Here is a 21,401-nt window from a genome sequence, read left to right on the forward strand (position 1 = left end):
CAAACATTAAAAGCGATTATAAAAAACCAGAGTAAAATTTTTAAAACCCCAAAAAACACACACCAGTACATGGGGGTGGGGAACAATCACTAAAAAAAGAAAGTGAACATTGATAGAATTAAAACAATATCTACAGATGATCTATTAAAAACACAGATAATAAAAAACCCCCAAATACAGCATGGCACTAGTCAGTTACCAGAAGCCTGTTACCAGAAGAAGGCATCACCTGCCGGTGGAAGGAGACAGCAAAGAGGGAGCCAGTCGGGCTTCTCCAGGGATGGAGTTCCAAACTTGCCTGGGAGGAGCCACCACCAAGAAGGCCCTGTCTCATGTCCCTGCCAAGCAGGCCTGCGAAAAAGGCCTCCCCCAAAGATCAGAGCTGGGCAGGTTTGCAGGAGGGAACAGCCTAAAGACCTAAGCCTTGTAGGGATTTATGGGGCATAACCAGCACTTTTAATTGAGGCCCGAAACAGATCGGTAGCCAGTGGAGGTGTTGCATCAAGGGAGTCGTCTGTTCCCTGTAACCAGCTGCGGTCAGCAATCAGGCGGCAAGCTCCTTGCACCGGTTGACGTTTCTGAGCACTGTTCAAGGGCAGCCCCGCGCAGAGAGTGTTGCAGTAGTCCAAATGGGGTGTAACTCAGGCATGTGTCACTGGGGCCAAAACAGACATAGAATAGAGTTGGTGGGGACCCCAAGAGTCATCTAGTCCAACCCCTCCATGCAAGAATCTTCTCAATCTTCTCTCGGACTGTATCTTTTGTTTTTCTTTCTATAATACATACCAGCCTTCCACAATATTTCCTATTCTATCCATTTTATTTCTTTTTCATCGCTATTATAGATACATTCATTTTATTATCCTATTTGCCTCCCTGGGCTCCTTTGGGTGGAAAAGCTAGGATATAAATCTACTAAAGGAATAATAAAAAAATAGAGATTTGTTACAGCACAATTCCAATGGTCTTGATGCAGCCTTCAGTCAATAGAATCATAGAGCTGGGACCCCTGGGGGTCATCTAGCCCAACCCCCTGCAATGCAGGAATCTCAGCTAAAGCATCCTTGACAGGTGGCCATCCGACCTCTGCTTAAAAACCTCCAAGCCTCCCAAGGGAGTCTATTCCACTTTCAAATGGCTCTTTCTGTCAGAAAGTTTCCCCTCATTTTGAGTCAGAATCTCCTCTCTCGTGACTTGAAGCCGTGGGTTCGAGTTCTACCCTCCAGAACAGGAATCATAGAATCATAGAGTTGGAAGAGACAACAAGGGCCATCAAGTCCAACCCCCTGCCAAGCAGGAAACACCACCAGAGCACTCCTGACATATGGTTGTCAAGCCTCTGCTTAAAGACCTCCAAAGAAGGAGACTCCACCACACTCCTTGGCAGCAAATTCCACTGTCAAACAGCTCTTACTGTCAGGAAGTTCTTCCTAATGTTTAGGTGGAATCTTCTTTCCTGCAGTTTGGATCCATTGCTCCGTGTCCGCTTCTCTGGAGCAGCAGAAAACAACCTTTCTCCCTCCTCTATGTGACATCCTTTTATATATTTGAACATGGCTATCATATCACCCCTTAACCTCCTCTTCTCCAGGCTAAACATGCCCAGCTCCCTTAGCCGTTCCTCATAAGGCATCGTTTCCAGGCCTTTGACCATTTTGGTTGCCCTCCTCTGGACACGTTCCAGTTTGTCAGTGTCCTTCTTGAACTGTGGCGCCCAGAACTGGACACAGTACTCCAGGTGAGGTCTGACCAGAGCAGAATACAGTGGCACTATTACTTCCCTTGATCTAGATGCTATACTCCTATTGATGCAGCCCAGAATTGCATTGGCTTTTTTAGCTGCCGCGTCACACTGTTGGCTCATGTCAAGTTTGTGGTCAACCAAGACTCCTAGATCCTTTTCACATGTACTGCTCTCAAGCCAGGTGTCGCCCATCTTGTATTTGTGACTCTCATTTTTTTTGCCCAAGTGCAATACTTTACATTTCTCCCTGTTCAAATTCATCTTGTTTGTTTTGGCCCAGTTCTCCAATCTGTCAAGGTCGTTTTGAAGTGTGATCCTGTCCTCTGGGGCGTTAGCCACCCCTCCCAGTTTGGTGTCATCTGCAAATTTGATCAGGATGCCCTTGAGTCCATCATCCAAGTCGTTGATAAAGATGTTGAATAAGACTTTCTCCAACAAGCTTTCTCCATCTTCCATGTGACAGCCCTTTTGAAGGTGGCTTTCATATCTCCTCTCAACCTCCACTTTCCCAGGCTAAACATACCCAGCTCCTTCAACCGTTCCTCATCAGGCTTGGCTTCCAGACCCTTGATCATCTTAGTTGCCCTCCTCTGCACATGTTCCAGCTTGTCAACATCTTTCTTAAATTGTGGTGCCCAGAACTGGACACAGGACTCCAGGTAGGGCCTGACCATGGCAGAATAGAGCGGTACCATGACTTCTCTTGATAGGGACACTATCAAGTCCACCTTGTCATCCTTCCAGAAGAACAGCCGCGGCAAATCACATGTACAAAGCCTTGCTCCATTTAAATATATAAACATTTAGAATTTCTTGCAGCTGAGGTCAGTGGGGTTTTGCTGCGAGGGGGATGAGGATTGCAGCCCTAAGACGCAGAGAGCAGGTGTGGTTTTGGTGCAGCTGGCAGCCTGACTCAGCGAAGCAGCAAATCAGAAGTTCAGCAAGACGTTGCACTCCTTACGCCCTGGAAACCGAAAGTTAAGAGTTGTGCTCTGACTCCGCACCAGGGAGAGGAAACGGTGAGGAGGGTGTCTGACTGTTCAGCTTCCGCCGCTCAGTTCCTCCTCCAGGGCCAAAACTTTTCAAGGGGGCTTGCGAACCAAGTTTGCAAGGAAAATCCAGCCTTTTTGCAGCTCTGTGCCAGGTAGGTAAACCTACGTAGTTCTTGCCAAGGAGGAATTTTATTCGTTCTCCCAGGGAAGTTAAAAGATTCTGGCCTCTTTCCCAAGCCAGGCAGGCGGGCGGAACGAGAGGCTGGTTCTCAACAGCAGGACACCAGGGATGGATGCAAAAGGGCAGCACCTTTAACAGGACTGAATGGCTGAATCCTAAAGAGTTGGTTTTTTTGCAATAGTGCTGAGGTTGAGCTGAATCAGCCTGACAACCTTGAGATTCCTGGGGCTTCAGCTGCCCCCAAACCCAGTGCTGCTGCCTGGATCCAATCGGTGCCGAGTCCCAAATATGCCAGGTTAGCAAAGGTTGAGCTAGGTGCAGCAGCGACACAGCATAAGGCCTTTTCAGACGCTCCTATTTGAAATCAGGCCTTTTATGCAGACCCCATGAGGACTGGAAACTTATTGTGTTTTGAGCAAATTGCTGCAGTTAAGCAGCAGAGCCTGCAAACGATCCCTCCCCTGGAAATCTGACAAGCCCCTGCCTGTCAGTTTAGCGGAGGGTTGCCAAACTTTTTCAAGTTGGAAATGTTGGGTCCGGCGCAAACATCGGCCGAGCTGCATGCGGCGAGAGGGAAGGAGAGAGCGAGACCATAACTGAGCCTTGAGGGTTCCCAGCATATGAGTCACCTTTAAGGCGAGACCTCAAGGAAGCAGACGTCTCAAACGTGGCAAGTTCCCAATCCCACGCTAAAAAGGGGTTTTGTGGTGGTGGGGGGCATGGCTCTGCTTGAAGAAGTGTTGCCGGTCAGAATGTGCAGCACTGGCCTAGAAGGACCAGTGGTCTGACTTGATCTGAAAACAGCTTCGTGCATTTGTAAATAATAATAATAATCAAAGTTTATATATGCCCCTCACTTGAATATCCTGTTTCCTGCCTGAACCCATAACAGTGACCAGTTCCGGATACTATTAGCTTAACTTAAAGATATTTGAAACAGAGTCGGTCAAACAATATTCAGAAAGCCGATTCTTAGAACTGCCTTGAAATCCATCCACAAAGAGTGTTATTTATGTTTTAATCTTCCCAGTTGATCAAAATCCGGAAGGCTACATTAATTTAATTTCCCCCTTAACGTTTTTTTTAAAATGAATTCATTTATTGTAACTTATTTATTAATTTCCTTCTAAGCCTTCTCAAGGCCATTTGAAAGATAAGATAATTAAAAAAGCAGTTAAAAGCGCGAGAACGAGAAGCACATATAAAACAAGGCCAGTTCTCGGTTGGTTCGTAAGGACCAAAGGTTTGGGAGCCGCTGATTACCGTATTTTTTGCTCTATAAGACTCACTTTTTCCCTCCTAAAAAGTAAGGGGAAATGTGTGTGCGTCTTATGGAGCGAATGCAGGCTGTGCAGCTATCGCAGAAGCCAGAACAGCAAGAGGGATTGCTGCTTTCACTGCGCAGCGATCCCTCTTGCTGTTCTGGCTTCTGAGATTCAGAATATTTTTCTCTTGTTTTCCTCCTCCAAAAATTAGGTGCATCTTGTGGTCTGGTGCGTCTTATAGAGCGAAAAATACGGTAATTGTTTACTAAGCAATTAATCCGGGACGCAGGTGGCGCTGTGGGTCAATCCACAGAGCCTAGGTCTTGCCGATCAGAAGGTTGGCGGTTTGAATCCCCACGACAGGGTGAGCTCCCGTTGTTCGGTCCCTGCTCCTGCCAACCTAGCAGTTCGAAAGCACGTCAAAGTGCAAGTAGATAAATAGGTACCGCTCCGGCGGGAAGGTAAACAGTGTGTCCGTGCACTGCTCTGGTTTTGCCTGAAGCGGCTTAGTCCTGCTGGCCACATGACCCGGAAGCTCTACGTCGGCTCCCTCAGCCAATAAAGCGAGATGAGCACCGCAACCCCAGAGTCGGCCACGACTGGACCTAATGGTCAGGGGTCCCTTTACCTTTTAAGCAATTAATCCAGGGCATAAATGAGGCTTGCCAAGACCCAGAGATGTTCCCAAATATTTCCTCCACCTTTTACATTGCAGGTTTGCACAGAAGACAAAACACCAAACCAAAAAAACCCAGAGGGCAAAGATGGCGGGCTGATGACATCTCCTGTTTCTTGAACATTTTGGTGAAGGTACAAGTAAGAGGACAAAATCTCACTGGGAAGAGGCTGATGGCCTGCCGGCATGGTGGAGAACCTCCCTCTGCTGCCACGCTTTCACCCCTCCAGGCCCCAAGATGGTCTTCCAACTGGGTCGTTGGCCTCTCCAGACCACTCGCCAAGGCGGCAGAGGGCTGTACGGCACCTCCGAGCATGGAGGGCATCTTCAGGGTCTTGGCCGCGACCCCGAGAGACAGGCTGGTCCAGTACAAACACAAGCTGAGCTGCAGGCGGCAAGGCGGGAAGAGTTGCAGGCTCCTTCAGGCCATGATCCTCTTGACCCTGGGCAGAGAGACGGAGGCCAGACTGAGCCTGGAAGCGTTGGAGAACTGTGCTGCCGTGGCAGACATCTACAAGAGCCACCAGCGGAGCGCTGCAGCAAGCAGAGCCGATCCAGCCCCTTCAAACCAGGATGCAGGAGTGGCGCTGGCTGTGGCCCAGATCTACTCGTTGTTAGTAGAGGAAAAGCTCTGTGGGCCCCTGGCCAGAGACGAGGCTTACCGTATCGCCATCAAGGCTTCCCTTGAGAGTGATGTCCCAAGGTCTGTTTTTGAGAGCCTCTTGAGCGAAGCTGAGCATAAGTGTGGGCTGGATTTCGTGCCTGCGGTGGCAAGCAACAGCTTCAGCGCTCCGAGACGCGATGTGGGGAAGCCTTCCTCCAGAGCAGCAAAGAGCTCGCCCATGCCAGTTTTGAGTTCCTGGGCTCCCTCCGAAATCCAGCCTCTGTGCTCCACAGGCAGCCCGGCCTCGCTGCTCAGCCACCTGGAGATCAGCCAGTCTCCAACGCTGCCTTTCCTCATCCATTCCGTTCAGCATGGCGTCCCCGAGCCCAGCAAGCTGTGCAGAAGTGGCCCCAACTCCCTGGTGCAGCCTGGAGAAGCGGGAGCCACTGCTGAGTCTCCAGCCGATTCTTGCTCTGGGGGACCAGCGGAGCCCGTCGTGCAAGGCCAAGAGAAAACCAGGCAAACCAGCGATCCTGGAGGCAACCATTATTGCTTGTCGGTTCAGCCTCCCCCTAAAATTACGCAGTTGCTGGAAGATGGAGAAAACAGGGAACCCCGAAGTCTGGTGGCCTCGGAACCGCAGGGTTGTGCAGGATGTCCATTCCAGAACTCACAAGCACCACCCACACCTCTGCCTGGTTTAGCATCTTCTGCACCGTTTGTTCCAAGAACCGTGGAAGATTCCTCTTCCCTGAAGCCGAGCTTGGAGACTGGGTCCTCTTCAAGCTCTGGCCCTCCTCCTCCTCGTTCATCAGGACCCCCCTCGACAGATCTGCCGGCTGAGGAGCAACCCTTCTTCACTTTCGTTTTGGTCCATGCCCCTGAAGACGAGACAGTCGCCTGCCAGGTGAGGGAGCGGCTGGAGGCCCTGGGCGTTGCCGACGGGGCGACGGTCAGCGAGGACTTCCTGGTCCCTGGGCACTGCCAGCTCAGCTGCTTCCAGGATGCCCTGGATAACTCAGCCTTCACCCTCCTCCTCCTGACGGAGAACTTCAAGAGCCGCTTCTGCGCCTTCCAGGCAAACGTGGCCTTGATGGACTCCTTCCAGCGCTTCTGCAAGACCAACTCGGTGGTGCCCTTCATTGCCAAAGAGAGCCCCATGAAGAGGCGAGAGATGCCTTTCCTGCTCGCGTCGATTGTGCCGCTGGATGAGACCTCGCCCGTCTTCGCCAGGCGGGTCAAGAAAACGTTCTCCCCAGCGGTGATCCGGGAGAAGAGGGCTCTGTGGAATATCTCAAGGCAGATCCGTAACCAGGAGCACTTGCAGGAGCAGCAGAGTGCATACCAGCAGGCCCTGCAGCGCCTGTCTGCTCTCAGGGTCGGCTCGCAAGCTCCGCTGCCCTCGCAGAGGGGCTTTCTGGGGCTGCAAACCCCACTTGACCAGCCATTTTTCTACTCTGAAATGCTTCAACCTCAGCTGGGGCCTGATCAACTCTCCCATCCATATGTCTTCTCACGGGGTTCCCCAGGGCTCATGTCTGGGGCACCTCCGTCGCACCTCATAATCCAGAATGCCCAAATGGTCCAGATTGGAGACTATAACCAAATGCAGGTGGAGAAGGCAGGTGCGGCGGCAGAAGAGGAAGAAGGTGGTTTGGACGGGAGAGAGAGACCTGGAGGCTGAAGCTCAAAGTGCCTCCACCTCTTTGTGGCCTTGTGATCAGGGACACGACCACATGTAGAAACTCTGTTCTGCTCCTTCTCGACCCAAAATGGGCGTCAGAAGATCTGGAGAGGCAGCAGGAAAAGGGAGCCCTCCTTGAATGAGTTGGTTTGGTTTAACGAAGTTTGTCAAATCGCATCAGAAATGTCTGAACAACACCCAGAAGCAGTTCGCGTAACTCTCAGGGGAAGCGAATGAGAATCAAGTTCATTTTGGAGCAAAACTCAGAACAATTTCTCTGCGGTTGCCTGATTTGAGTTGACTTGCATGCTGCTTCTCGAAAACGAAATTTATTTCATAAATTATACATCAGAATGCTAATACAGTCGTACCTCAGAAGTCAAACGCCTTGCAACTTGAACGTTTTGGCTCCCGAACGCTGCAGATCTGGGAGTGAGTGTTCCAGTTTGCGAACGTTCTTTGGAACCTGGACGTCCGACGCAGGTTCTGCGGATTCCGATTGGCTACAGGAGCTTCCAATCTGAAGCTGCGCCTTGGTTTCTGAACGTTTCGGAAGTCGAATGGACTTCCGGAACAGATTCCGTTCGACTTCCAAGGTACGAATGTATATGAAATACAGAGCATGCCAAAACTGACAGAACACAATTTAACAAACACAGAATGAATTCAACATTACCAAAAACAAGAAAACAAAACAAGCAGCAATCTAGGTTTAAGTACATACAAGCAAAGCAAAATGAGAGTTAACTGACAATAAATAATAGGTATAGTTCATCTCTAAGTTTATTCTCTTAACTGTGCTTTTGACCCCTTTAGGACTTCAACCTTAAAGACCATAATAGTTGGGGAGAAATAAATTAAACTGTTCACATTCCAATCTGTCTCTATCCGTTCTGCTGCTTTCCTCTTAGGGCACTTTTGGCCTAATCAATTTGTCCCCTGGCTTCTATTTGGACGCGATTTTAACCCGGAATTTCCCTGCCCATTTCCCCTGTTTTCCACGATTTGCTGATTCAGGCTACCCTGCCACTCTGGAAGCTGCTCCACACAAAAACACTCCCATCGAAAACAAAAAACGGACAAAGGTTTCATCCACATAAAGCTGACAGAAGAGCTTAAAAAAAGTAAATTTTATTAGTATTTTCCATACAGCAACAAAAAAACACACGAAAAAATACACAAAACACAAAAACAAGCATTTTAAAAAACAAATCCAAATCTTACAAATAATATAAACACTAAAAAGGAAAACAAACATTGACTTCCACCAATCCCACAGCACCTCCTTTACCTCTCATAGTATCTTCCTGTTTTCCTGTTTTCCTGATCATCTCTATCCTAGCATCTAGATATAAATCCCTCTTTCTTATCCTTTCATAAGGTTATTCCAGACTCAGCCAGATTTCTGTCCTCGAACCTTGGCTTTTAAGGTATTCATTTAGGCACTCCCATTCCTTCTTCACTTCACTTTTTGTTTTTTGTCTTATTATATCTGTCAATTTGGCTAATTCTAAGCACTTGCCGATCATCAGGTCGGTGGTTCGAATCCCCGTGGTGGGGTGCGCTCCCGTTGCTCGGTCCCAGCGCCTGCCAACCTAGCAGTTCGAAAGCACCCCCCGGGTGCAAGTAGATAAATAGGGACCGCTTACTAGCGGGAAGGTAAACGGCGTTCCGTGTGCTGCGCTGGCTCGCCAGATGCAGCTTGTCACGCTGGCCACGTGACCCGGAAGTGTCTTCGGACAGCGCTGGCCTCTTAAGTGAGATGGGTGCACAACCCTAGAGTCGGACACGACTAGCCCGTACGGGCAGGGGTACCTTTACCTTTACCTTAAATATTCTGAAATCTTACATAACCACTCTCCCCTAGTGGGTAACTGATCCCCTTTCTAATACTTAGCCACCAGGATTCTTGCTGCAGACGTCGCGTATAAGAAAAATTTAGTTTTGTCTTTGGGAATATTGTCGTTTAAAATTCCTAAAAGGAATGCCTCTGGCCTTTTACTATATGATATTCTTAGTATTTTCTTTATTTCTTTGTGGATCATGCTCCAAAATTTCCCAATTTCCGGGGCATGTCCACCACATTTGGTAGAAGGTTCCTTTTTCTTTCTTACAACTCCAGCATTTATTATTGTATGTTTTATTCATTTTTGCCAGCCTTTCTGGCGCCAGGGACCACCTATGACGCATTTTCATATAGTTCTCTCTTACTAGGTAACATGCTGTGAAATTTATATTTTTTGTCCACAGTCTTTCCCATTTATTATATTCAACTGAGTGGCCCAGATCTTGTTCCCATTTTTTTAATAGCGTCACCTTTTTCCTCCTTTTCTATTTTCCCATTTTGTAACAATTTATATATTTTTGAGAAAGTCTGTTGGTTGTTGTATAATATTTCCTTTTCCCATACCGAGATTTTTTTTAGCAAACCCTTTAAGTTTATTATCCTTCTCAAATATTGTTTTTAATTGGAAATATTCTAACCAATTCACCCCCCCTCCTTTTAATTCTTCAAACTTCTTCACTGTCGGGCAATCCTTTATCTCTTCTATGAGTTCCCTATATGTTAGCCAACTGTCTTTCATATTATTTCTATGCATGGCTGATGACTCTATAGGCGATAGCCACCAGGGAGTTTTGGCTGTTGCTATTGTTTTATTTCTTTCCCAAACTTCGAATAGGGCCTTTCTCACCAAATGATTAGTAAAGCCTCTATGCGGTTTTATTTTATCGTGACCCAGGTAGCCATGCCACCCGAAAACTTTGTCCCAGCCCTCCAGGTCTAGGATTTTCGTATCTGTCAGTAACATCCAATCTTTCAGCCACGTCATGCATGTGGCGTCAAAATACAGCTTGAGGTCTGGAACCATGAACCCGCCCCTTTCTCTAGGCTCCATCAATACTTTGAACCTTACTCTTGGCTTCTTACCCTGCCAAATAAAATTAGAAAGACCCCTTTGCCAGCCTTTAAAACATTTTGTCCCAATAATTATTGGGATCGTCTGGAAAAGAAAGAGCATTTTTGGGAGAACTGACATTTTTATCAAGGATATCCTACCCCATAAAAACAAGTTCAGTTTATTCCATTTATTTAAATATCCTTTTATTTCCTTCCACTATTTCACATAATTATCCTTGTACAAATTGGTATTTCTATTTGTAATCCAGAACCCCAAATACTTAACTTTCGTGGTAATTTTAAGGCCTGTTACTTTTTCCAATACTTCCTGTTCCTTTACCCCCATATTTTTCGTTAATAATTTAGATTTTTCTTTATTTAACTTGAAGCCCGATACTCCTCCATACTCAGACAATTTCTTTAGGGCTTCTTGTATACTTTCTTCTGGATTTTCTGTAGTAATAATTACATCGTCCGCAAATGCTTTAACTTTATATTGTCTAGACTAATCCCCTTAATTTTTGGGTCCTTTCTTATCACTATTAGGAGTGTTTCCAGCGACACAATGAATAAAAGTGGGGATAGAATCATAGAATCATGGAGTTGGAATAGACCACAAGGGCCATCGAGTCCAACCCCCTGCCAAGCAGGAAACACCACCAGAGCACTCCTGACATATGGTTGTCAAGCCTCTGCTTGAAGACCTCCAAAGAAGGAGACTCCACCACACTCCTTGGCAGCAAATTCCACTGTCAAACAGCTCTTACTGTCAGGAAGTTCTTCCTAATGTTTAGGTGGAATCTTCTTTCTTGTAGTTTGGATCCATTGCTCCGTGTCCGCTTCTCTGGAGCAGCAGAAAACAACCTTTCTCCCTCCTCTATGTGACATCCTTTTATATATTTGAACATGGCTATCATATCACCCCTTAGCCTCCTCTTCTCCAGGCTAAACATGCCCAGCTCCCTTAGCCGTTCCTCATAAGGCATCGTTTCCAGGCCTTTGACCATTTTGGTTGCCCTCCTCTGGACACGTTCCAGTTTGTCAGTGTCCTTCTTGAACTGTGGTGGGGATAGAGGACATCCTTGACTGGCGCCTCTTTCAATTTGGAATTCTTCAGTTATTTCATTAATTATTAACTTAGCTTTCTGGTTTTCATAAATCTCTTTAATACCATTCAAAATTTTGTTCCCAAGTTTCACACTTTCCACAGTGTGAACCAGAAAGTTCCAGGCCACACTGTCGAAGGCTTTCTCCGCATCCACCATATCAATAAATTCTAGAAGATCAATCACTACACTTGTATTATTTTTTATCTGTCTCCTTGGTAAAAAGCCATTCCGATCCTTACCTATTATTCTGTTCAAGCATTTTTTCAATCTATTTGCTAACACACCAGCAAAGATTTTCTAATCCAATATTCAGTAATGAAATTGGCCTGTAATTCTTTATAATATTTGGGTCCGTTCCTTGTTTTGGTAGTAAGGTAATCAACGCTTCATGCCAAGAGTCGGGGACAGAAGAGCTTTTAAAGAGGAGCAGAAACCTTTTTCAGATGTTCTGAGGACAGGGAAACTCAGGATTTAGCAGGGTGAAAGTTTGGGACAGCAGCTGTTTGCAGTGAACATTGTATAGAAGGGGTAATTAAAATATGTGTGTTCGATTAAAGCAAAGGGTTGCTACTACCCCCTAGGGTGGGAGCTGGGGGCGCTGGAGGTGCAAATGAATATCGGACTTCAAAAAGCTGGTATCGCTGGATCAAGTTCATGAGTCTGAATTAATTAAACAATAGTTTCAACTGGATTTGGACTGAATGTGTAATCAATTGTCGCCGTTTTGAATTTTATTGTGTTGTTATCTCCCTTAGCCGGTCGTGCAAACCACTGGTTTTAGTGTGGTAGGGTGCACTGGGGGACTGAGGAGGCAGTGAGTGGCCTGGGAAAAAATGTTTTGGAACCACGAGATTAAAGGATCCATATTAAAACGAGGTGTGAATGGGCCTTAAGTCTGCCTAAGAAGGTTTCATACTAAGCCAATAGTTTTCAACTCGTGGGCCGTGGCACCCTGGGGTGACTTGAGTGATGGTCAGGGGTGCTGCAGATAACACTGGCCTCTGTCCCTCTTTACTTCTCTCCCTCCTCTGATGCCCTCTTGCATCTCTGCCTCCCAAAGTCTTGCACAGCTGTTTCTCGCAGCAGCTCCCCAGTTAGCAACTGGGCTTCCAAAATGCTCCACCAGCTCAAGTTCCCAAACTGTCTTCTGAGGTGTATAATACATTGCAATGATCTAACTTGTATAGAGTCCAGGGGACGTGGGTGGCGCTGTGGGTTAAATCACAGAGCCTAGGACTTGCCGATCAGAAGGTCGGCGGTTCAAACCCCCACGACGGGGTGAGCTCCTGTTGCTCGGTCCCTGCTCCTGCCAACCTAGCAGTTTGAAAGCAGAAAGTGCAAGTAGATAAATAGCTACCACTCTGGCGGGAAGGTAAACGGCGTTTCCGTGCGCTGCTCTGGTTCGCCAGAAGCGGCTTAGTCCTGCTGGCCACATGACCTGGAAGCTGTACGCCGGCTCCCTCAGCCAATAAAGCGAGATGAGCGCCACAACCCCAGAGTCGGTCACGACTGGACCTAATGGTCAGGGGTCCCTTTACATTTTTATAGAGCCCAGAGAAGTGAGGTGCCAGCCAACCAGCAGTTTCAGAGGGGTACTTGCCTGGAAGCAGAGCCCATAAGCAAAGTCAGGTCCGGTTCTAAGGTTGGACGTATGGCGGACAGTCCAGGGGTCAGGGAATCCAACAATCTAACCGAAAAGCAGCAAAGGTCGGACCAGGAACGACAAAACGTTTCCAGCAACTGACAGGAGGCTGGAAGCCCCGCTTAAGAAGGCTGGAGCCAGCTGGTTCTCCTCTGAGTACTTGAAGGCTGATCAGCAGCAGGCGGAGTCAGTAAACCTCCTGCCCTCTTCAGGCTGCTGTTCAGCGGGTAAAGCTGATTCCTGGCCCATGCGCCAGGGAGTTGCTCCATCCCCTTGATGGTTTGGGTTGCCCCTTTCTGAAGTTTTCTTCGCAACTCTACCATTCCTTTACAAAGGTGGGGGGGATGAAATGCCTGTCGCACCACTGCTGTGAACAGAGTTCACGAGCCAGAGTTGCCAGTTCTGTTTTGTTCCTGACAGAAAAGTGGGGGGTGAGGATGGGTATTTGTATTATACCTTAATACATTTGTATTAAGGCTTGCTAGGGTCAGTGGGCTCCATGATCACGGCAGATAGTGACAGCAGCCACGAAATTAAAAGACGCCTGCTTCTTGGGAGAAAAGCAATGAAAAACTTAGACAGCATCTTAAAAAGCAGAGACATCACCTTGCCAACAAAGGTCCGTATAGTAAAAGCTATGGTTTTCTCCGTAGTGATGTATGGAAGTGAGAGCTGGACCATAAAGAAGGCTGATCGCCGAAGAATTGATGCTTTTGAATTCTAGTGCTGGAGGAGACTCTTGAGAGTCCCATGGACTGCAAGAAGATCAAACCTCTCCATTCTGAAGGAAATCAGCCCTGAGTGCTCACTGGAAGGACAGATCCTGAAGCTGAGGCTCCAATACTTGGCCACCTCATGAGAAGACTCCCTGGAAAAGACCCTGATGTTGGGAAAGATGGAGGGCGCAAGGAGAAGGGGACGACAGAGGACGAGATGGTGGGACAGTGTTCTTGAAGCTACCAGCATGAGTTTGACCAAACTGCGGGAGGCAATGGAAGACAGGAGTGCCTGGCGTGCTCTGGTCCAGGGGGTCACGAAGAGTCGGACACGACTAAACCACAACCACAACAAAGGGCCAGTGGTGTAGCGTGGGTTGCCAGTGCACGGGGCTGTGTGGAGGGAGGGAAACGGATGGAGCATGCATGTACGTTCAACTCCCTTGAGTGTTTCAGGAGATTGCAGCCACAGAGATAAGCATGAGTTGCTCTGTTGTCTAGAAAGGCCATTTCCTGGTTCACACGGAGCAGCTGTTTTCAATGGAGCCCAGCGATGGAAGCACACAGTCCCTGTACACACACACACACATACCCAAAAGGCTACGCCACTGGCTAGGACAGCTCTTGGTTCAGGTGAGGTTTGAATCAGACACAAGCTGTTCTTCATTAATTCATCCTTGCGAATAAGGCCACGAAAGTTTCTAGCTTGCTCACTCAACTTGATCAGAATCCTAGGGCACTCCCCTGCATTGAACGGAGTGTCACCTCTGGTGACTATACAGGTATGCATGCAAGCCAGCTCTTGTTATGCAGGAATGAAGGACCAGTGTTCTTGCAAAGCCCTTGCCTGGGGGAAATCACCCCTGGCTGACATAGAGCTTGCTAAGTTTCTTGTTTCACATGCAACCCTCTCAGCTGCTCAGCTCCATATCTGGACCAACCTGACGGCAGCTTTTATTTTTAACCTACTGGATCCCAACAAAGGCCAAAGCAATGGGTTACTCAGCATGGCTGGCACTCAAGGTTTCCCACACTTGAGGTTTCAGAAGCCTAGCTGCTTAATAATAGCAGCAGCAGAAGAAACTTCAGTACCTAAATCTAGGTGCAGAAATTAAGCAAGCTAAGCAGGTGCGGTGCTTTTAGGTGGGGGAAAGGCAAGCCAGCTTCAGTGCTGGCCATATACCCTTAGGCTCAGGAATCCTTGGGGACTGGGCTTGTGCCACTGTGTTCTGGGCACCTGCCCTCAAAAAGGAGATGGAAAAGCGTTGGAAAAGGGCGACCAAACTGATTGAGGGGTGTGCGCGGAGTGACTCCCCTATGGGAATAAAGTGTTGTCGCTTGGGGCTTTTTAGTTTAGAGAAAAGGCAAGCAAGAGGAGAGAAGGAAGACATCTACGATATGTATGCATGGAGTTGAGAGAGGGAAATCCTTTGTGGCGGCTGCACACTGGGTCAGCGTCTTAATCGAGCGGTCCATTATTTATTAGTTTAGTGATTTAACCACTTACAGAAAGGTAGCCGTGTTGGTCTGCCATAGTCAAAACAAATTTTTTTTTCCTTCCAGTAGCACCTTAAAGACCAACTAAGTTAGTTCTTGGTATGAGCTTTCGTGTGCATGCACACTTCTTCAGATACACTGAAACAGAAGTTGCCAGATCCTTCTATATAGTGAGAAGGTGGGGAGGGGTATTCCTCAGAAGGGTGGTGGGAATGGGTGATTGGCAGACCATGGAGAGACCTGGTCTGAACAAAGACATTGGATTCTTATCTCATTATACATGACAAAGCCATTTTTCACCTTCTCACCCCTTGCTTTTTCCTGTAAGACCTATTGCAGTCGTTAAGAGTCGTCAACAGGCTCATCACAGCTATCTGCCAATCACCCATTCCCACCACCCTTCTGAGTAATACCCCTCCCCACCTTCTCACTATATAGAAGGATCTGGCAACTTCTGTTTCAGTGTATCTGAAGAAGTGTGCATGCACACGAAAGCTCATACCAAGAACTAACTTAGTTGGTCTTTAAGGTGCTACTGGAAAGAATTTTTTTTTTGTTTTGATTTAACCACCTTTGTTTTCCAAGGATCTCAAGGTGGTTTCACACGGTCCCCCCCCCATTTCCCCAAGGTCTTCTTCCTGGCCTGCTGGTCCACACCCCATGAGCATGTAAGTGAAATTAAGGTTACCCTCCAGGTAAAATCTTTCTGCATGCATCTTTCTACAACGGGCACGCATGCCAGGCCCAGTGTCCAAATATGCCTCCCCAAACCTCTCTACCTGGCACCCAGGACTCTGCATAGGCCCCACCCCTCACTGGTCTTGCTTTGCACTGCCCCCCCCCTTGAGTGTTTCTGACCGGCCAGAATGCGCCCCTGAACTCTGCTGAATGCCTCCTCCTTTCCTAGATGGAAGGCAGAGAAGGCTTGGGTGGGTGCAGAAGCTAGACTACTGAGAAAGGTTAAAATCTACAACCGTTGCTCCCCCCCCCCTTTTGCTCCTGCCCCCGCCCACCAATGGCATGTGGTTCCCAGGGGTTTGGCCAGCCCTTTGGGGCTGAAATATTAAGCAACAGATGTCTTGGCTGCTGCCCAGAGTCCTCTACCCCCATCCAAACAAGGTTTCGGCTGGAGCCCCACGCAGATATACTGCATTTTCCGCTCCATAAGACGCACCTAGTTTTTGGAGGAGGAAAACAAGAGAAAAATATTCTGAATCTCAGAAGCCAGAACAGCAAGAGGGATCGCTGTGCAGTGAAAGCAGCAATCCCTCTTGCTGTTCTGGCTTCTGGGATAGCTGCGCGGCCTGCATTCGCTCCATAAGACGCACACACATTTCCCCTTACTTTTTAGGAGGGGAAAAGTGAGTCTTATAGAGCAAAAAATACGGTACCTGAATCCCAACCTGGAATCAAGTGTACAAAATTCCCCAGGCACCAGGTGCATTCTGAGACTGACGCAGGTCCAACTGCGACCACGTGGAGATCTTTCTGGATCTCAGGTGGGCAACTGGGATCTCCATCTGGTTGGGCCCTCCAGCCCTCTTAGGTCAGCAGAACAGCTTATTGATTGCAATTAGCTCCCCCCTTTTTCTCCAAGGAGTCCATGGTTCGCCCCTGCTCCTCAGTTAATCACTACAACAACTGGGGGTTGAATCTGGGCCCCCCCCTGTTTGCTAGGGAGATGCTCTGAACCACAGCCAGAATATCCCCAAATACCAGCTGCTGCTAGGGAGCTACTGCCAGAAGCCTCTCTAGCTGACAACAGGACTTTAATGGCCTGACGCTGCGCACTGATTCCTCCATCCATAAATAAACCTGTTTCCCTGTGAGAAAATGGGGAGCTCCCCTTCTGCAAAATAAATGCCATCCCTCAAGCAACCCCTACCAACCAACCAACCAGATCCCAACAGACAGAAGAACAAGAAAGTCAGAGGAAATTGGGGTTTGTTTGTTTTTTAGCAGCAGGATTTTCTTTTCCTTTTCCTTTTTATTTTTTTAAAGTGTCATTTCATTCACTTCAACATAGGAGTTGCCACCGGCTGATGAGTTTAACACACTCCGCTTCTTGAGTATTCTGCTCAATGCGTTGCTAAACGAAGACTTTTCTTTGCAGCAAGAAAACAGCAGCAGCAGTACCCTGAAACCACCTTTCTTTACCCCTCGATACTGTCGTTTGCTTTTTTTAACAAAGCGGGGGGGGGGGGGGAGGACAGTCGAAGTGATTCCTCCTCTGAGGAAAACCTTTCTGAGGTTGCTATGGTTCAGCTGAGCCATCCAGTCTCAAGCAGGGAAAGGACGTGGTCAGCGGTCCCGAGGGGTGTTGTGAAGAGCGAGAGAGCCTTGAGGGGTGGGCAGCTGGCGGGGGGGGGGATCACCTCTTCCTCTACCCCCCCCCAACCTCAGCAGCTGTTTTCTACCCTTGCTCTCCTGCGCACACCAAGTACCAAAGAGAGCCTTTTGAAACCAAACTTGGAGCCCACAACTCTGGTGGTCAACACACAACACTCCATCAACTTTGGCCATACCCCCCCCCAAAAAAATCCCAAACAAAAATGTAAGGAGATGGATTCAGACAAAGCCCTCATGCTACAGCGGCATACATTGCTTTGTTGGAAAATGGCACCTTGCAGATCTAGTGGAACTGGGGGCAGCAGTGGCCATGAAAGAGTCCGTGGACCAGCGTCCGAAACACCTCAATTTTCCAGCAGACATTGGCTTGGGAGAGGGACCCATGTGCACTGCGTCCTCTGGGACGGACCATGTGGAATTGTAGAGTTGGAAACGACCATGAGGGTCACCCTAATCCAGGGGTCCCCAAACTAAGGCCTGTGGGCTGGATAAGGCCCAAGGGACTTGTTTATCCGGCCCGCGGCGACCCCCGCCGCCTGCTCTTACCGGCGCTGTGCAGCTGCCCACTTCTGGGTTGGAGGAGCACCGGAAGTAGCTTGTGCACATGTGCACGCGTTATTTGCGCATGCACAAGCATTATTCCGGTGCACATCCGGGTTAGAGGAGGCCCATGCACATGCGCACAAGCTATTTCCGGTGCTCCTCCGACCCGGAAGTGCGCCAGAAATAGCGTGTGCGCATGCGTATGGGCATGCGCTCCCATGCCCTCTGCGCGATCGGCCCTGGAGACACCGGCCCGAGGCGCGGTAAGTTTGCTGGCCCCTGCCCTAATCCCACCCCCATGTGGGAATCTTCTGCCCGATGTGGGGCGTGAACCCACGACTCTGATATTAAAGGCCTCATGTTCTACTGACTGAGCTATAGATCAGGAGCAACCTTGCCAGATCACTGAATTCCCAGCCTGTAAAGTCAGGGCAGGGGCCGGAGGAGGATGAAATTGTTGTCTGAATCCGCCCTCTGAAAGCCACGCCAGAGAGGGTCTCTTGAACCCTTCCAGATGTTGACCCTCTGAAGGGCTATTGGGGGAAAAAACACCTCTGGACTAACAAGTGGCCAGCATTTTCCAATGCCCCCCTCCCAATCCGCATTCTGCGCAAGCTCTGTCCCTGTCAGGGCTGGGTGAGATGGTCAGTGGGTCAACGGCGCTTTCATAGAATCCTAGAGTTGGAAGAGACCACAAGGGCCATCGAGTCCGACCCCCTGCCAAGCAGGAAACACCATCAGAGCACTCCTGACATATGGTTGTCAAGCCTCTGCTTAAAGACCTCCAGAGAAGGAGACTCCACCACACTCCTTGGCAGCAAATTCCACTGTCCGCTTTCTTGTGGCTGGCTGACAAAAGATGGCAGCCGAGAACCGCGCTCCAGTGCCTGCCTTCCGGCCGGGAGATGATACCACTGCTCCAAACATCTCTGCAAACAGAGCTGGCAACTGTGAACAGCTATGCTCCCCCTGCAACAAGTACAATGCAACCAAATGGGAAGCAGCTCAACATGCCTTTCCCCCAGACTCAGTGAGCTTTGGGTACCCTTTGAATTCCAGATAAAGCCCTGAGCCCTGCTTCCTTCTTCAAAGACCTGAGACTCCTGACTCCCACCAAGCCCTGGGCCGGCACGTCTGGGAGAACAGGGTTTGGGAATCCATTTTCAGGGAGGACGGAGCAAGTTTCTTTTCTCCGGCTCCGGAGGGTAGGACCTGAACCGACGGATTCAAATTGCAAGGAAGGAGATTCCGACTGAACCCCACAGGTGATGGACTCTCCCTTCCTTGTTTTGAACAGAGGTTTGATGGCCACCTGTCAGTTAAGATTCCTGCATTGCAGGGAGTCTGGGCTAGATTCTTGGGGTCCCTTCCGACTCTACGACTCTCTTGATTCCCGGACTGAAGAACAGTTCAATTAACACGACCTTGATAGACCTGACGGAGCCCAATTTGAGAAGAGCGTTTACCATGGCCCGTTTCCATTCTATACCCACGGCCTTCTTGCGGGGGATTTACTTTAAGACCCCCATTACTCAGCGTCTATGTCCATGCACAATGAATGAAGTAGAGGACTTCATACACTTCTTTTTCTACTGCCCTATTTATGAGCTAATAAGAACTAAGCTCCTCCTCTTGATTCCGCCCACCATCACATCTAAGGAAGACTGTTTGAAATCGCTTCTTGTGGACGCAAATCCCCAAATTTCACGTGGGGTGGCAATCTTTATAGTGCAGGCTTTGAAACTCAGGGCTACACTGACTGGGTAGTGTGTCCCAGACCTGGACCTGTTTTAATTCTTTGTATTACCTTTTTAACCAAATGTGCCAAGCCTATTTTGGGGCCATTATATGTTTTATATACATCTGCACTTTAGATTTCCGGCGCTGGCAACTAAATTTTTACATTATTGTGTTAGGGTAATTTAAATGTCACAATGCCAGTAATATCGTTTGAATTTTGCTAGGTTGCTTCTCTCTAGCATTTTTGTCTTATCCTGCTATGGCTGTATGCTAATGCAATAAAGGTTTGATGATGATGAACACGACCTCAAAAGTCTGATTACAGATCCCGTCTTTCAGAGAGGGAGCAACTGTGAATGAAGTGTACAGCCGTCTAGAATGGCAGAATTGTAGAGTTGGAAAGAGGCCACCAAGATCATCCAGCCCAACCCCATGCAGTGCAGGGGTCCTTTGTCCCAACGTGGGGCTTGAACCCACAACCGTCTCATGCTTTACTGTCCTTCCAGACACCTTATTAGACACCTCTCTCAATGCAACTGGAAGAGGTGGTGCAAGCGCAGAAACCCACTAAGGCTGCTTGACACCCCCCCCACACACTTTTAAGACCTGCCAGAGACGCGGCAAAACCAGCCGTTGGAGAAAGGGGCCGCCAGCCACCGTCCGGGACAAAACCTGCCAACTAGGTCTGTGGCCTGTGCGCTGCATTTTATCTGCAAGCACGACAAGGGCCACCGTCTCTCCCCCTGCCCGGATGCCACCAAAAGACCTTTAAAGGAGCACTTCTGACCCCTTTCTGCAGCTGTGCAAAGGAAGAAGGGTTCGTAGGCACAGGACCTATTAGAAGAAGCAGATCCTAGCCACCCGACATTCTGGAAGACGCTCCCCTCTTAAAAAGCAAAACACAACAACCCCTATCTGCGCTCTGAAAAGAATGGGGCTATCTTAACGCAAAGGATCATCTTTAACACACTCGAAAAAGAAGCCTGATAATGGTTTTTCTGCCTCTGGTCTTTCTGTGGGGTGGAAGGCAGGTGGCCGCTGGTTTGATCCAAACTTCAGAGTTTGGGGTTTTTCCACCCCACCCCCCTCAACTGCCTGAACCAGTGATAGCGCCAGCTTGAGCTTTAAGAAAAGAAAAATGAGGAAAAAACAGCACAACACAGCACAACACCACAACCAGCCTCTCAACACAGCCAGCAAAATCTCAGCAATGCAATATGGGACACTGGAAAATGAAGTGAAATCAAAGCCAGAACACAACCAAACCTCACCATACCGGGTTGGGTCACAAAGCTAACTTTCAACATTACCCGCAGTGTTTGGCTGAAACCTTCACACACCCCCACCCCCCCCCGGCACAGGCTGTCACTGAAAAAAGGGTAGAGCAGGTTTTTTTTTTTAAGACTTGACTGCAGGCTCGCCTAAAACCCCTCGTTTGCTTTCAAGGGAGGGAGAGGAGGAAAGGCATGCAAACCTAGCTGCTCTTCAAGCTTGTAAGGCAGGCTCCGATTCAGAAAGCAAGAGGTCAAACATAGGATTTGCATGTGTGTGTGTGTGTGCTTTGAAAAGGAAAAAAAAAATTAGTTGGCAATGGAGGGCAGCAGCAATTCTGACCTGACCATGCTGCTTGAACCCTGCCATCTGTGTGAGCTGGGAAGCGCCCGTCACTCAGGGGATCCTGGTGTGCTCCCTTTCCTTTCAGGGGGCAGGGCGACGAGCAGCTGGTTTTGGCCACCCTTATTCTGCCCCCAACCCCCCTA

General features: G+C 48.6%; 2 protein-coding genes across 2 annotated transcripts in view; one reads left to right on the plus strand and one right to left on the minus strand.

The window, feature by feature from the left end:
* Window positions 1-21,401, minus strand: part of UHRF1 (ubiquitin like with PHD and ring finger domains 1) — a 169,263-nt gene that overhangs the window by 73,491 nt on the left and 74,371 nt on the right. The window lies entirely within an intron of this gene.
* On the plus strand, window positions 2,737-7,907 carry TICAM1 (TIR domain containing adaptor molecule 1). Its single transcript, XM_053372919.1, has 2 exons — window positions 2,737-2,888; window positions 4,898-7,907. Exon 2 carries the CDS (start codon window positions 5,032-5,034, stop codon window positions 7,144-7,146), a length of 2,115 nt encoding a protein of 704 aa, XP_053228894.1. The 5' UTR covers window positions 2,737-2,888; window positions 4,898-5,031; the 3' UTR covers window positions 7,147-7,907.

The sequence above is a fragment of the Podarcis raffonei genome, chromosome 18 (assembly GCF_027172205.1).
Source record: "Podarcis raffonei isolate rPodRaf1 chromosome 18, rPodRaf1.pri, whole genome shotgun sequence".
Classification (NCBI taxonomy): domain Eukaryota; kingdom Metazoa; phylum Chordata; class Lepidosauria; order Squamata; family Lacertidae; genus Podarcis; species Podarcis raffonei.